This window comes from Cygnus atratus, chromosome 15, assembly GCF_013377495.2.
Source record: "Cygnus atratus isolate AKBS03 ecotype Queensland, Australia chromosome 15, CAtr_DNAZoo_HiC_assembly, whole genome shotgun sequence".
Classification (NCBI taxonomy): Eukaryota; Metazoa; Chordata; class Aves; order Anseriformes; family Anatidae; genus Cygnus; species Cygnus atratus.
Window position 1 is genome coordinate 13,733,320 of NC_066376.1, and position 15,825 is coordinate 13,749,144.

The 15,825-nt window shown below is 40.8% G+C and overlaps 1 protein-coding gene across 3 annotated transcripts in view; it reads right to left on the reverse strand.

The window, feature by feature from the left end:
- IFT140 (intraflagellar transport 140) overlaps nucleotides 1–15,825 on the reverse strand; it is an 80,255-nt gene that overhangs the window by 1,853 nt on the left and 62,577 nt on the right. For all 3 annotated transcript variants that reach the window (XM_035548718.2, XM_035548716.2, XM_035548715.2), the window contains exons 19-28: nucleotides 7,023–7,200; nucleotides 4,063–4,253; nucleotides 3,316–3,411; nucleotides 2,809–2,941; nucleotides 2,580–2,723; nucleotides 2,010–2,138; nucleotides 1,617–1,799; nucleotides 796–1,002; nucleotides 373–585; nucleotides 121–287 (exon numbers count right to left, since the gene is read on the reverse strand). In XM_035548718.2, coding sequence (XP_035404611.1) covers nucleotides 121–287; nucleotides 373–585; nucleotides 796–1,002; nucleotides 1,617–1,799; nucleotides 2,010–2,138; nucleotides 2,580–2,723; nucleotides 2,809–2,941; nucleotides 3,316–3,411; nucleotides 4,063–4,253; nucleotides 7,023–7,200 — 1,641 coding nt within the window. The remainder of the gene's footprint in view (nucleotides 1–120; nucleotides 288–372; nucleotides 586–795; nucleotides 1,003–1,616; nucleotides 1,800–2,009; nucleotides 2,139–2,579; nucleotides 2,724–2,808; nucleotides 2,942–3,315; nucleotides 3,412–4,062; nucleotides 4,254–7,022; nucleotides 7,201–15,825) is intronic.

Consider the following 15,825-nt stretch of genomic DNA (forward strand, 5'->3'; position numbering starts at 1 on the left):
TCCCTGCTATAAAAATATACAGAAGCAAGTCTTCTCCAAATTATTTACTGAACTGTGAATGTCTTCTTCTTGTATGATATTTTTGTCATTAGTCTACATGCTCTGAATACCGCAACTTACCTCCGAGCATGGAGGAATCGCTTGATCAGGGCCATCTTGCTTTGCAAATGTGTTAGTTTGCTTTCCTGTTCCAGAGGGCTTCTAGTTTTTGCTTTTGAAAGGCACTTACATGCTTCTGTAAGAGCTCCTTGTGCTTTCTCATAATTCTGATACTCATCGATTTCTACCTGCAGGAAGACAGATTAGCTGAGTGTCTCGCTCTAGAGCTAACAAACCAAACAAACCTTGAAGAATCATAGAAGGTGGACATACCTGAGCACATGCATCATAGAATCCGGCCAACAGGTCAAGGGCCCTTCCTTTAGTATAGAAGCTAATGATGTTCTTCATAATCTCTGGGTCCTTACGCCAATCCAGTGACTGTAGGTAGTTGGCTGCCATGATGTAAATCTCTCTCTGTCTGGAGACTCCCGCAAAAAAGATGATTTTCTCTGTGTCTCCAGATTTCATCAGTGCCCTCATAGCCTAGCAATGCAAGAAGGGTGGGACGACAAAGAGGGGAAAACATTGTGAATACAAACATAGGCTCTACTAAAATGGCTAGGAAGTCTCATCTGGATAGCCTACTTTATGAAAATTGTCTCAGGATTTACTTTGCAAACCACTCTTGTTGCAAAATCTTATAAAGGTAAGAGGCTCAGCCTCCCCAGCTTTTTTCTGCCTATCCAAACTGACCTTTAACTTGTTTCCTGCTTGTGTATATTTCTTGGTTGCCAAGTGGTAATTGCCTTGTCTCATGCAGCAATCAGCAATTTGTTCCAGTAGCTCTCTCCGGGACTCCTCAGAGAGGTCCTTGGAGTCCTTAGACACTGTCATCCTCTCAGCCATTTCCTCTGTGATGGTCAGGTTCTGCTTCAGGCAAAGTTGCAGAGCTTCTTGGTACTAAGGGAAGTAAGAAAGCAAGGAGCTGTTGCAAGCGCTACCGTGATACTTCACGTTGTTTGTGGTGCAACCCATAACAATAAGCTATACGAAGGCACAAATGTTAGCAGATAGAGTATTATTATATCTGTATATTATAGAGTATTATTATATCTGTTAGCAGATAAAGTAGAACATTTGAGGAGTTGTGCCCTACCATCAACTCATATTCAGGTATATACTTTCTCATTTTGTTCACAAAGAACATATTTGTGCCTTGGTACTGTTTCCAGTAGGATCTTTTCTATGATCTTCCCAGGCACAGAGGTGAGGCTCATCTGGCTGTAGTTCACTGGGTGCTCCTTTCAATGCTTTTTAAAAACGGGAGGAGTCATGTTTCCCTTTTTCAGTCACCAGGGACTTCACCTGATGGCCAGGACTTTTCAAATATGATGGAGAGTGGCTTGGTGACTACATCAGACTCCTTCAGGACCCTAGGATACATGTCATCATGCCCCATAGACTTGTACTTGCCTCACAAATATGTCTTTTCATAGCTGGTTATTAATGAAGATAAATCTCAGTGTATGCATGTACATACCTGTTGTGCTCCTCTGTCCATCCACGGAGCTTACCTTTTTGGCTGTTAGCAGCAATTCCATTGCCTTCTCATACTGAGCATGTTCGATAAAAAAATCAGAACAGCGGGCTAGCAGAGCTGGGTCTGATTTCTCATCCAGGTCTTCAGCAATTAGCTGTAGGGCCCCAAACTGCTGTGTGGCAAAGGCTAGCTCCAGAGCTTTGGAGAAGTGTCCTGCCTGCAAAATTCAGGATGAGCCTTTTAAAGACTAGCATAAGCACTGCAGAATTAGCTTACAGGATACCCTAGAGTGGCTTAACAAAGCATTATCCACCATGAAGAAATGACTAATTGTACATATAGTCAAATGTATTGTTGATTTAATGCTCCTCTGCTGTGGAAATTGCATCAGTTTAAAGTTTGGTATTTTTACTAAAAAGTGATTTACCTTATGGTACAACATGACAGCTCTGTCCATTTGCTCCCCCTTTTCCTCATAATAGCAGGCTGCCTCTATCATGTCTTCTGGAGAGCTCAGAAGAGCCAGATTCATCAGCTGGTCATCTAAATTGTTCTCCTGTTCAAGAGCAAAGATTTGAGTTTTGGTATTCAAGCAAACTGATTTCATAATTCTGTCTTCTTTCAAGCTTCCAGCTTTATACCGTCGCATAGTAGCCCATCAGCCACCTCCTGTGTAAAACCTGTAGCTACTCAAATGACTCTGAGCTGCAACAATGACAATTTGTTTCATGCAGTTTTCTGTTGAGAAGTATGATGCATGTATGTATGTATGATGCTGAGCTGTATAATCTGTCCCATACAACCAACCCGTTTATTGAAGAATCTTCTGCAGAAGATGAAGGCAGAAAACAAGAGCATCTTCATAGCTGGGCTGAAGGAACAAGCAATGCATCACAGGACAGAATGGTACGAGTGTCTTGTAACGCTTTCACTCTGTACGCTACCTAAGGGTAGAATCCTACCTTGGTTTTGGACACAGACGTACATCTTCCCATACCTTACACAAGCGAATGGCATTGTTAAATGCCTGGGCCCTGGTGTAGAAATGTACAGCCTGCTCGATTTCCTCCTGACTCTCATACTGGCGGGCCAAGTGGTATGAAGCTGCCCAATTCCCTGTTTCATTTGCTATTTCAGCAGCCTGAAAAGGAAATCATATAGCTTTATGCTACGCCCATCCTAGGAATGAGAAGTCTCTGGAAACAGACAGCAACGGTCTGCCTTACCTTCTGAATGTTGCCCTGAAAGCAGTGGACACGGACTAGGGAAAAATAATCCTGAGCCAGTGCATAGTACTTCAGTGCAGATTCCATATCTGATTGGCTCTCCAGATACTGTGCCCACCATTTCCACAGGCTCCTAGAAAAGCAACAATATTAACTGCAGTAACCAGAAATTGCCAGAGAATGCATTTCTCACCCCTGGGATCTTGAACTCGAGGCTAGATACATTTTTTTTTTTTTTAAGAATGCAGACAGGTCTTACCAAAATGCAACTGTGACATTCAAAGATCTGCGCTAAAAGGGAGTTCAGCCTAGATATCTATCTAGCGTGGCTGTTTTTGAGTGAAATATGGCATGCTCCTGAAAAGCTGAAGGAGGATCAAAGTGGATAGATAAGGCAGGTATTGAACTTGCAGAGCTGAGAGGATTCTCTTCTCCTCTGCTTTCTACACAAATTTTATTTCTGACCTGAACGTCCCACTCAAGACAAGGAATGAGCATAGCACTGACTTGTCTTTCATCTTGTTGACATAGTTCTCCAGGGCTTGTAAGTCTTCAGAGAGCATTCGGGGTACCTCAAACCTGTGTGTATCTGACTTCTCATAGCTGTAGAGAAAAAGAACAGATTACATGTGAAATGAGTAGCCTAAGACAATTATTTCACTTCCTGTGTAAAAAAATCCACTTAATGTTGGATTAGCCACAGCTACAAAGTGGCAACCCTGATAACAGTGCTCCATTGGTATTATTCAGTTACTCTAAGACTTGTAGCAATCAGCCAGAACCATCAAAAATAAAAGGTACAATGCACCTGGAATCAGAGAGGCGATGTGATCATAGAATTGTAAATACTTCAAAGTTCCAGTGATGCTCCAAAGAAATATCCCAGAAACCTCTCCAAACATTAAGCACAACCCTGTGCAACTGGCTGAAAAGGCAGCAAAAGCCCTGGGCTCATCTTGCTTAGTCCTTCTGCCATCCACTGCAATTTCTGCCTCTTTTCCACAACTGGAAGATCACTGCATTTATGCCATCCATCTAGTGCTAGAGTCTTTCCTTACCCTCCTGCCCACTTGGATCATCTTATGGGTCTTTCTCATCACATCACAGCTCTACTTTGCCTCTGAACGTAAGTGATCTTATATTGTGAGATTTCACATGGTAAAAATCATATAAAAACAACATTTCAAACTAATAAAACACATTAAAAACACAATGATGACAATGAACACAATGATGCCATCGGCTGGTGCTTACTGCGTGAGAGCAAGACCATGCTCCCCTATTGCCTCCAGGTGCTTAGCATAGTTGTAGTAAGTGGTACGCAGGTGAACCCGGTCATGAGCTTCGGCTGTTTCAATGGCTTTCTGCCACTGGTTTGAGGCTTGATAGAACTTGTTCAGAAGGTCATAGCGTTTGCAAGCCTTGTACAGTTGCTCCGCATCCTCCTTAAAGAAGAGCATACAAAGAGCTCATTAGCTCTGTGTTTCATAGGTGTACATGCAAGCAGTAAATCACATCAGACACCGCACTTACGAGTATTTTATTAATGCAGGTCATCGCAATGCAATTAAAGGAACAATAATTTAGGCAGGGGGGTTAACCAACTAAATATACATAGCCTGGAATAGCACATTACTGGGAAACAGGATGTTTATGTGAAAATAAGGAAAGCATTCAGATCCTGACATTTACTGTACGGTATCAACTTGGGGGTGACATGAGCAAGCCATCAACAATTAAACACTGTCAGCAGGAGTGTAAATCACTTCAGAAAGGGGAGATATGCTCATGTGGGGCTACAGGTAATGGCCACACTGCCAAGAAGTGATGTCCAAAAGGTCCAAGGGACTAGGGTTTTTGGCAAGAAGGCATTAAGTGCCAGAAGATCTCTGGGACCTCAGAGCAGGTCTCAGAGGCAGGAATTCTTTCTTGGATAACTGATAGCCATTCCTGGAAACAAATGCTACTAATTTCAGACAGAACTAGAACAGGAGGATTTTGCCTGTGCTGACGCAACTGCAAGCAAATTAGGAACTATTATTTTTACACTTTGAGAGGTACTCCTGTGGAAGGAGCATTTTCCTGCTCCACCCAATGGCTGTCCAGCTGAACACTATATTTAGTCACTTGAGATTATCTGTCCAAGACAGAAAAATAATTTCTGTCTCTTATTGTTTCAAATTCAAAAAAAGCATAGAAAGTAAAGATGGAGGTTGCTGGCACTATGATTTTATTACTGTATGAGAGAAAAAAAGCAAAATAGCGTCTGTCTTGCTACAGTTCTCCTTCACCTCTCCAAATAGATCTAAATATCCAAAAGAAGGAGTACTAACACTTTTCAGCCTCATAGCTTTCTCTTCCAGGAAGCTTTTCCAAACATTTAGTTAAATTTTCCTTTTTTTTTTTCATCACTTCAATTCAGGGTAGTTCCACTACCTCTCTAGCTTTCATACTGTTAAAATAGCTGTAGATTGCTAAACACCTTTTTAACCCAAAGTTTAGCTATTTGGCTATCTTAAAGATTTCCTTGTCTGTAAAACCCTTCCAAGAGCTTAACAATTCGCACTGATTTTCTCTGTACTTGCAGTTCATCAACTTTTTTTTCTGGTAATGAGGTACTTACAGGTGGAAGGCAATATTCCAGCTGCAGCAAAGCCATAGACGAAAGTTATCAAATCAAAGCCCCAGGATGTGGTGTCTCCACAAACACAGACCCAGATTTTTGCTGTCATAGCATTTTGCCAGTGTGCATCTAATTTGTGATCTCCTATGAACTGTGGGGCACGGCATCAGTTCTGCTGTCTCAGTTTGTCCCTCTTACTGGTCATTTGCTGGACCTTTCTATGGTTCCCAGACTAAACATCTCTGTTACAATTTTCTTACCGATCACTGATGAAGACATAAAATAAAGGCTAACCAAGAAGAATACATTCTCTCTCTTATTCATCTGACTTGACAGTGCTCCAGTCAGTTTTCAATCCACCTGATAATATCAGTCATCCACGTGATAATATCATCTCCATATTAGATCTCAGTGATATTGGTAAAGCACAGTAATCAAGGGCAGAGAACTTAGAGTAAAATAAAGCTATGTAGAAAAGACAGAATCCGCTTTGGAATGTATTTGCTGTCAGGTCAGGCTCCAGATTTAGGTGCAAGGGACAGCCTGCCACTGTGCCAGGCTATGGGGAGATGGCTGAACAGCCTGACTGCTCTTTCTGTGCTAGAATCCAGGCAAGTCACTGCCAGCATAACAGGAGAAGCAGCAATGGAAATCTGGGCAAATGTAGGAGAGCCAACGACTCTGAGACAGCACACACAGCAAATCTGACTTGACAGAGCTCTCCATCCCCACAGCTAGCCAGCTCCCAACCTTGAGGCAGGGAACTTTCGTTTTGCCTACGCTGCTGAAAAGCATTAGGCCAGTCCTCACTGTATTGCAGAACACACCTTCAGCCTTTCATTCTGCAAACACATCAAAATGAACCTTGCATTTCTCACACTGGACCTTAAAATATGTTTGTTAAAATGTTCAATATAAAACATTTCAAAGTACATCCCTTTTTAATCCAGTCAAACCTAGAATGATTATTTGAAGAATTATGCCCCAAGAAAAAATGTAAGACAGAACTTAGGATGTTTCATACATACAACATCCTTAAAGGAAGCTTCCTACATTCAGCAGCAGTTTCACTATATATATGTATATAGTAAATATGCTATATTGCTATATACTATACTATTTACTATACATATATATATATTCTGTACAGCAATCAAGAAAACAGACAAATTAACTTGCTATAAACTTCTGCTGCTATGGCTCTTGGAATTCTTATTTAAAGGCCTCAGGTTCTGCAATCCTCATTGTCATCTACTCTTCAAGGACCACAGAAAGGGCCCATAGGGCTGTTGAGCCTATAGAATTCACACTGATTGCAGAGAAAGACAGTTGAGTGTGGCACAGTAATTGTGCAGTACTGGGCTGTACAGTGCTGGAAGGGATGTCTACTTCCCAAGGATAAAAACTCAGCTTCAAGAAAATAATTGTAAGAACTATTCTTCATTACTCCTTGGAAACCTGGTAACGGATTTTACTTCCTTATAACATTTTTGCACCTCTCTCAGAGTTATCAGAAATGGTCAATTTGTCAATCTATTCCCTAGTTAAATGGAGTGGATATTCTAGGATGCATACGATTAACAGGGCTTACCAGCATGCCCAGCTGAATTGCTAGCACAGCGACTCTGGCTTCCTCCTCTGGTTCTTGTTCAGCCTCCCTTAATGCTTTGGCTCCTCTTGCATGACCCATGTTTCCAAGGCAAATTTTGGCAACGTCAAGCCTCTGAGTCTTCACACACATGCGAGCCATGTTCTCCCAGATAGTCTCACTGTGATAAAGCAGAAAGAAGGGAAGTGCTGTTAATGGTAGCGCCATCAAGACTTCTGTATTAGGCAGGTAAGGGGCAAGGAAAGAGGAGAGAGTGAAAGGGAAAACCATTAACATATTCCACACTTAACGCACATAAACAGACTCCAGTTGTTATGTGAAGATTTAAGAGGAACAGCAATAGTCCTCAGACATAAAGGGTAGTTCTGCAACTGAACGTCCGTAGCTTTAAGCTATGCTTAAACTCTTAGCTCAAACTCTTTTAACTCTTAGCTCAAAGCTAAGAGTTTACACTTAACAAAATCATCTGCCAACACAGATGCAGTGAACGTCTCAGCTTTGTGCTCCCATGCAACGTTGTCAGGTCTCACCAGACAACACTGCTGAATAGGAGGGCCGCAGCACAACTGACAGTTGCATGGGGGACAAGCGAAGATTTACATAAATTCTGCTTATGTGTGAGGCTCTACAGAATAAAACACAGTACATCTAACTAATAAAAACATAAACATTCAAAATACGGTGTTTTTTTCAGCGCATGATCCTCAGTGGAGGTTTGGTCCACACAGTTCTCAGACACCACCACAACACAAAATAAGTACCTAAATGATAAAAGCAGGAAAAAAAAAAAAGCTAAGAGTTGAATGCCACTTTGGGTCTTGCACCTGCAAGCAAATCTTCCACTTTGGGGGTGGGGGGCTGACAATCATGTTTTCCTATGATTAAAATGTTTTTCTCTTCCCAGTTGCTGTGGGAAAGACCTGCACAAACAGGGGAAACTGACTAACCGGGAAGCAGTGAAGCAGATGAGATGCAACGTGCTGTCAAGCACACACAGTTGATGAAGGCAGAAAAGAAAAATGCTTTTCCTACTTTATTTTAAAATAAGATTATCTTCTATTTGCAACTACAACCAGTACAAAATTTTCAAGTAGAAATAAATATAAATACGTGACATACACTTCATTAAGGTCAAACAGGATAGAGAAAATAAAACAGGATCAGAAGTAATAAATCTGGGACAAATTTCAGATAATTCAGAAGTTTTGCTTCTGAAAAGCAAAAACACATCTCCAAATATTTTATAGGATTTCTTATATCCGCCTGTTCATATGGAACCTGGTTCAAACACAGTATGCTCTTGCCGTCTTCTGACATATCCAAGTCCCTCCCAGACTGAAATGCCAAAAGCAACATGAAAACAGAATGAAGTAATTTCTGAACTGGAAAGGCCTTACAAAAACTTCAGGGCTAGATCCTTCCAAGCGTAAGCCTGTGCATCTCCATTCAACATAGAAATGCTGATTTCTATCAGCAGAAGATGCGACCACCCTCATTTTTAGAAAGTTTGAATTACTTTCTTTTTTTATGCAAGCCACTGCCTATACCCCAAACTGGCAATAGGCAGGAAAAACATCTTTAAAGGGCACTGAGGTCATATTAAATATTGTCACCTAGCTTTGATCAACAAAGACAGTAAGTTCTGTCATTAGTACAAGATGCCAAACCTAGCATGTATGTGCATGGCTGTGCTTCACTACACACGACGAAAATATACGTACTTTCCAAAATCTGTAGCATGCCAGAAGAAGCTGCCAACAGCCATTTCACTCTGTCTGAAGGAACACAAGCTTGCACTGTGCCAAACTAACAAACAGCACGTTTCTGAAAGGGAATCAAAATCTTTAAGAGCCTTGACAGCTTGCAATTCCATAAATGTAAGAGTTCATGGACTTGAACAGAGACAAGAGGATGAGAAATCTTATTAGCCTACAGGGAGTGGAAACTTTTGAAAGGAAATAGAGCAAATGGCATATTTTAAAGCACAAAGTTAAAAATAATAGTGTGCAGAGAAACAAAACAGGAATAAAAGATCATAGAATCATCTGGGTTGGAAAAGACCTTCAAGATCACCAGGTCCAACCATTATCCTGGCCTACTGAATCCCATCACTAAGCCATGTCCCTCAGTGCTATGTCCGCACGCCTCTTCAATACCTCCAGGGATGGCAACGCCACCACTTCCCTGGGCAGCCTGCTCCAATGCTTGACCACCCCCTCTGTGAGAAAATTCTTCCTCATGTCCAGACTAAACCTCTCCTGGTGCAACTTGAGGCCATTTCCTCGTGTCACCTGAGAAAAGAGACTGACACCCTCCTCACTGCAACCTCCCTTCAGGTAGAGTGATGAGGCCTCCCTCAACCTCCTCTTCCCCATACCAAACAGCCCCCTTTCCCTCAGCCGCTCCTCCTAAGTCCTGTTTTCTAGTCCCTTCACCAGCTTCATTGCTCTTCTCTACACACGCTCAAGCAACTCAATACCCTTCTTGTAGTGAGGGGCCCACAACTGAACCCAATATTCAAGGTATGGTCTCACAAGTGCCACATACAAGGGGACAGTCGTTTCGCTAGTCCTGCTGTTACTCATCATCTACTGGCAGCATTATGCTTTCATGAACGGCAATGGCTCCTGCCAACTTCAAAACTCAGTGGGGGAGCTGTTGTTGCTCCAGGGATTCCCCTCTGGGAGCTCCTGTCCCACACACGAGCTGCCAGCATGCCACCCAGGCACCCATGCCATATGCGTGCGGTACCCCACCTCAATGCACTGAAGAGCTGGAGCTCTGTCATTTCACCTCCTCCTTCCCCACTCCAAACCATTTACAAAACTAACCCGAGATGCTCCAGAAGCAGGCTACCGACAGGCTGGAACAACAACAATAATAACAATAACAAAAAATATATATATAATTTTAACACCACACTCTATATACTACAGTCTGTTGCTCATAAGGTATTCAAGTGTTTCTGATAGTAACATACTATTTGCTTGCAAAGGCAGTCTTCACGTGCATATAAAGTTTTATTCATATATTTATGCTTGTCTTTATTGTATTATTATCTATTGTATCTTATTTAAAAACTGGAAAGGCATTACAGTAACATCACCACGTGAAATGCAACAAAGGCTCAACATGAACCAGCAGCATTCTCTGGCAGACCAGTGGGCAAACCACATTTTAGGATGCATCAAACCCAGCATAACCAGCCCATCAAGAGAGGCAATTCTCCCACTACATTTAGTGTTGGTGTGGCCCTACCTTGAATATTGCATGCAGTTCTGGGATCCACAATATAAAAAGGGTGTTAAGGTCCTTCAAAGTGTCCAGAGGAGGTCAACAAAGCTGGATAAGGGGCTGGAGCTGCAGCAGGGGACGTTCAGACTGGACTTAAGGAAAAATTTCTTTACCGTGGGAGTGGTGAAACACTGGAACAGGCCTCCTAGCAAGGTTCCATGGCTGTCAGTGCTCAAGAGGCATTGGGATAATGCCCTCGTTAATATGGTTTAATTTTTGGTTAGCACTGAAACAATCAGGCAGTTGGACTAGATGATCTTTGAAGGTCCTGAATTATTCTATCCTGTTCTGTTCTTCAGTGATCAGGGAGACATCTCCAGCAGCAGAATAACATCCCAGAGGGGCAGCTGCACATCAGTTTTGTTGCCGCTTTGGATATGTACAAAACAATGCAGGTCAAGTTAAGAAACAAGGAACAGGAGAGGTAGGACACTCTTGCTTCCAAGATCCAAAGGCAAAACCATCATTTTTCTCTCAACAGTTGTTAGTGTAGCAAGAAAGGCCCATCTGTCCTTACGTCCTTAAAAGGCAGCAACTCTTCTTCCTAGGGTTGGCCTCACTGCCACATACAGAACACCAAGTAATGATCTGCCCTTCCCCCAGCTCATTTTCTGAGAATTTCCTGTTCTTCCCCTCCTCCTCTTTTTCTTCCCTTTGGAAAGCAGCTCACATCTGTACTTCGTTAGCCACAACTGGAAACTTAATGAAGACCAGATGCAGCAAGAGCACAACCAGAGCAATAAGAATGAGCTCCCTGTGCATTTCGGGGGAGTTATGCCTACCCATGAAGCACATTAATAAATGATCTGCTGCTGCACCCCAAACTCCCCAAGCTTCAGGCCACATCAGTAGCACGATGGAGTCTGAAACAAACAAACAAACAAAACAAACCTTTGATGCCACTTAGGACTAGATGCAAGTTTTACCACGTTTTTGATGAATCAGTTTTTCTTCCAGAATCTCTGATCTTCTGGGTCTGTTTTTCTGTGAAACTATGTTTACAGTATCTAGCATTCTGATTTCACAAACTCTTCTGGAACTATACATTTTTCATTGCCCATTTTGCATGGAATTAAAAAAAAAAACCAACAGTAGAAGTAGTACTATTTAAAGTGCTGGAGATTCATGTGTCTGAACATATTACTACTATCTCCCTGCTCTATTTAATGGGCTATATTTGAAAAATGAACATACTTGCATTCCGTCTCATCTCTAAATATCTTGACCAGTAGAAAAATAAATCTTTCTTTTCATCTTGGGTCTCACTTTGATGAACAGGATCCTAAGTACTCTGCTTTAAATATTAAATACAGTATCTGTAACAGTACATTATATATATAACATTTTAATAGTATGGAGATGTGGCTAGATTTTCCTGCTAGTCACTGAAAACATGTAGAACAGTTCTCCTCATTTTAACAAGAGACAAAAACAACAAACACATTCATCTCAGTTTCAGTACAACACCCTCCAGTCTCGATCACCACCTTCCACTAACTTCAGTGCAAGCAAGGCCACATCCCTTAACACAACCATGTGGAATATTGGTTTCCATGTGGAAACCTTGTGCCCTAGACACAGCCTGGACTGTCCAAAAGGGACACCCAGGTTTCACTTCTGAGAAGTGGGAGTCTTTCTTGGCCAATAACCAGACATGAGGAAGCTTCACTGTACAAGGAACTGTGTAAGAAATTGAAAGCAGGTTCTCAGCAGCTCAGCTAACTGCAAACAGAGTAGATGTAACATTCTGGTGCGAAGTGTTTACTCTGAGACTCACCATAATGTAAACCATGTCTGGGCTGACCTGGACAAACACTGCGAGGCAGTGGGCACCACCCTTTCCCTATCCTCCACCCGCTGCCTACGTGCTGCTCTTGGGTGTTTACCATGCAAAGGAAAAGGATGGAACAAAGCAGGTGCTGCTTCCTAAGGAAAATTATCAGCATCTATTACTATTTTCCAAATGTTAATTATTTGCACCCTTGCCTAGACTTCAGTAACTTCAAGTTGCACCTTACATCCCCCGAAAAAAAGCGTTAGAATAATGCAATCTAATTAAGTATACAACAGTAGGTGATTCTAATAAGATAATTTTTGATCAACTCTACACGTATACAATTTGATAGACCGGTCATAGGACATAAGCATCAAGCTGTGGACCATAATAGCTACAGACAGCTTATCCACGGCCAAACAAGACAAACTACTTGATACCTAAAGTTAGTGGGGACTCAAAGCCGATAATTTAGAAGCACTATGTAAAATTTTAAACACATCTAAAAAGATGAACTTTGATCTCATCTTCAAATCAATGCAAAATCAATGTAGAGCTAAAATGCCAGAACTGGTAGCACGTGGCATGCTGTCTTTGCTGTTGTAACCTGGAATGTTAATCATACTAAATGAGTTTTCCTCTGCCAAATATGTCAGGCATTTCTCACATACGTTCAAAACATTGAAAATGCATAGATTATTCCTATGAACCCTTCCCTAGAAGAAACAGAATACTTGATAAAGCAACAGAAGTCTTAAAGAACAATATTTAAGATGTTCTATTAAATACATAGATTTGTCTGTTCCAAACTTACCCTGATAAACTCAACATCAAGCTATAGTTTAGCATGAATTATAACAAACAAAATCCCTTTGTCCCAAGTACTGCAGTAAGTACTGCATTAGACAGAAGAAATACATAGTCACCTAATAATTCCCTCAAGTAGTGACCCAAACTTACTTCTAAGGTATTTCAATACACTATATTCTGTTGCAATACTTGGCATAATCACATTATCTATTTTCACCAATATAGAAATAAAGATGCTTCCTTATCAGTATTCTTTGCTTCTTGTTCTGAAAGTGCATTTATGTCTCAAGAAAGGATTTGAAGGACTAAGAATTGAATATACTTCTGCACATTTATCAACAGAGAAGTGTTCATTAAAGTGATTTTTTTTTTTTTTTTTAAGGATCAGAAGGATTCCTTGACTGGTTTGTACTAGAAGCACAAGATCTCCGAGTGAAAAAAGAGAATGTCACCAAGTGCCAACAAGAACCTTAATGAGACAGCAAGAAGCTAAATAATACAGGAAAAGTTGCAACAAAAGCTAATAATATTAAATTAATATTTTTGATTAAAATTGTAACAACAATGAATAACTTTGAGCCACTTTGGTATGAGGAAGCTAGGAAAATTTACTGGATCTTTGCAAAACTCATTTGATTCTGACTTGGTGCAATTACTCATTTCAGGAATTTCCCAATTTTATAGCTTTAGATATTATTTTAAAAAGCCATTTGTCATTGGAACACCACGTCAATATAATATTGTGCCCTGTATAAAAATATGTAAACAGAATTTACTAGGTACTAAATGGACAAACTCACTACGGAATGAAATAATTATCCAAATTATTGAGACTTCAGGAGTAAAATTACATTTACATAACAGACTTCTCACCCAGAAAGACCCCAAAGCTACTATACAAATTGCATGGAATAATTTAACCCACTGCTGAACAGAACTACTCTTTAGCACATAACACAGCAAAAAGCTAGTTATGGATGAGAACATGCACCAGAAATTTTACCCTGGAAAAAAGTCACAATGCACTTGCTAAATTACTGCATGCAACCTTACTACTGCCTTGCATCGCTCCTCAGACACTCCTCGTGTTGGTGTATTATCTGGGTGGGCTTGGACTGCTGTGCTGCTATCCTTTCTGCTCTTTAAGGAGGAACCGGAGTTCCCAGAAATATTCCCATCATCACAAGTCTCAAACAGCTGTGACGAGACAGTCCCTACCAACAGAAAGACAATGCGGATTTGAAATTATGCAACCTTTTCTGAGATGACCACCTCACTGTAACTAGAGAGATGAAGCAGTCTGATTTAATGCCACCTTTCTCACTAATCCCAGCATCACCTCCCATGTTTTAAGTGGCAGTGAAGTGAGCCATGTGTCTCAGCTGCATCAGTTCCCAGATGCAACTCATGAGACAGCTACCCACCCGTCTGCAGCCACAACAAGAAGCAACTTGGGAGAAAGTTTTTTTTTTCCTCCCCACTTCTATCAAAACTGCCTTAAATGCAAAATTTCTCAAGTAAAATGTATATCAAACCCTAAACCAATATCAGAATGTTTAGATCAGCCAGTCCCCTTAACACTCAAAGACAATTATGACTTAAGAGGAATATGCTTTTATTTTTAATGTTGGTGGAATTCAGAAGAGAGGTAGAAAATTCTCATGCCAAATAATTTGTGCAGGAAGAAAAAGAAATTTGACTAAGTTTTAAGTCATGAGACTGGCTTTGTTCTGCTTTTGTAAAAATACAATTGCTGCATTTTTGCATGTGCAACATAAAAAGAAGTTTGTGCCCTCAAAATACATCCTCGGGCTTCAAAAACAATCACAAAAAAAAAAACAGAGACAGGAGGGATCAGAAGATCAGAAACAGGTGCACTGTTGGGCAGAAGTTTGCCTTTGGTATCATCAACAATACACATATCGTCCACCCAGCTGCTGAGTTACAGGCTTAAAACAACAACAACTCCATGGGTTATAAATATGAAAATATGGTCATTGTTGTTAGGAAACTTCTTCGAAGAATAAATATGCCTACCAAACTTCTAAAAACACACATGTATAGCAATATGATTTACAGGAAAAACAGTAATGAATGATGTTGCCCTGCTGTGAAAATATGAAGATGCTATAGGTAACTCAAGATTAATCTGTTTAAGGATTAAATATGAACCAAGCACACAGAGGACAGATGAATCTATAGCCAGATTTGTACATTCAATTCTGATAGCTGAAAGCTAACTGTAGGGTTGTATGAAATTCATTGAAGTATTTTCCACTCCTCTCAGCAACAAGTCTGTTTTCTTCCTAAAAAATTTCCAGTCACTTTGTCTGCATGTCAGAAGTGATCTGCTGACTAAGGGTAAAGAAACTTTGCTGACAAGACAAATACTGCTTTAAATTTAAATGTTTTTATTCTAATTTCATTTTCTTCTAATTTTAATTTCAGCAATGTGAACTTTTGTGTCAAAATGGCAGGTGCAGTCAGTGGACTGCAGATACACCTTGTTAATTGGGTTCTCTTCTCGCCTGGATTCCTCCTTCTCCACGATGTTGACAAGAATGTCGTACCATTTTACAATATACTATTTAATGTTACACCTTATATGGTGGTTTTTTGGTTTTTTGTTTTTTTTTTTTTAGCTTAAAGACTATGTTCCCTTGTCCCTGGCCAGCTGCAGGGTACACACACAGTTCCTCACTGCAGAGCAGGTCAGCTCTGGGAGCTGACTCAAACATTGAACAGTGAGCTGCCACTTCAAAACCAACTTACACAGACCCAGTGCTGGTGGACCTGGCTTGTTACACAGCAGTTAATTCTGTACTGGATTGTGATCCCAGGCATTGTATTAAGCAACTCACAGAAGCTCTTCTATCCACCACGCACTGAAAAAGGGCTCAGACAGCA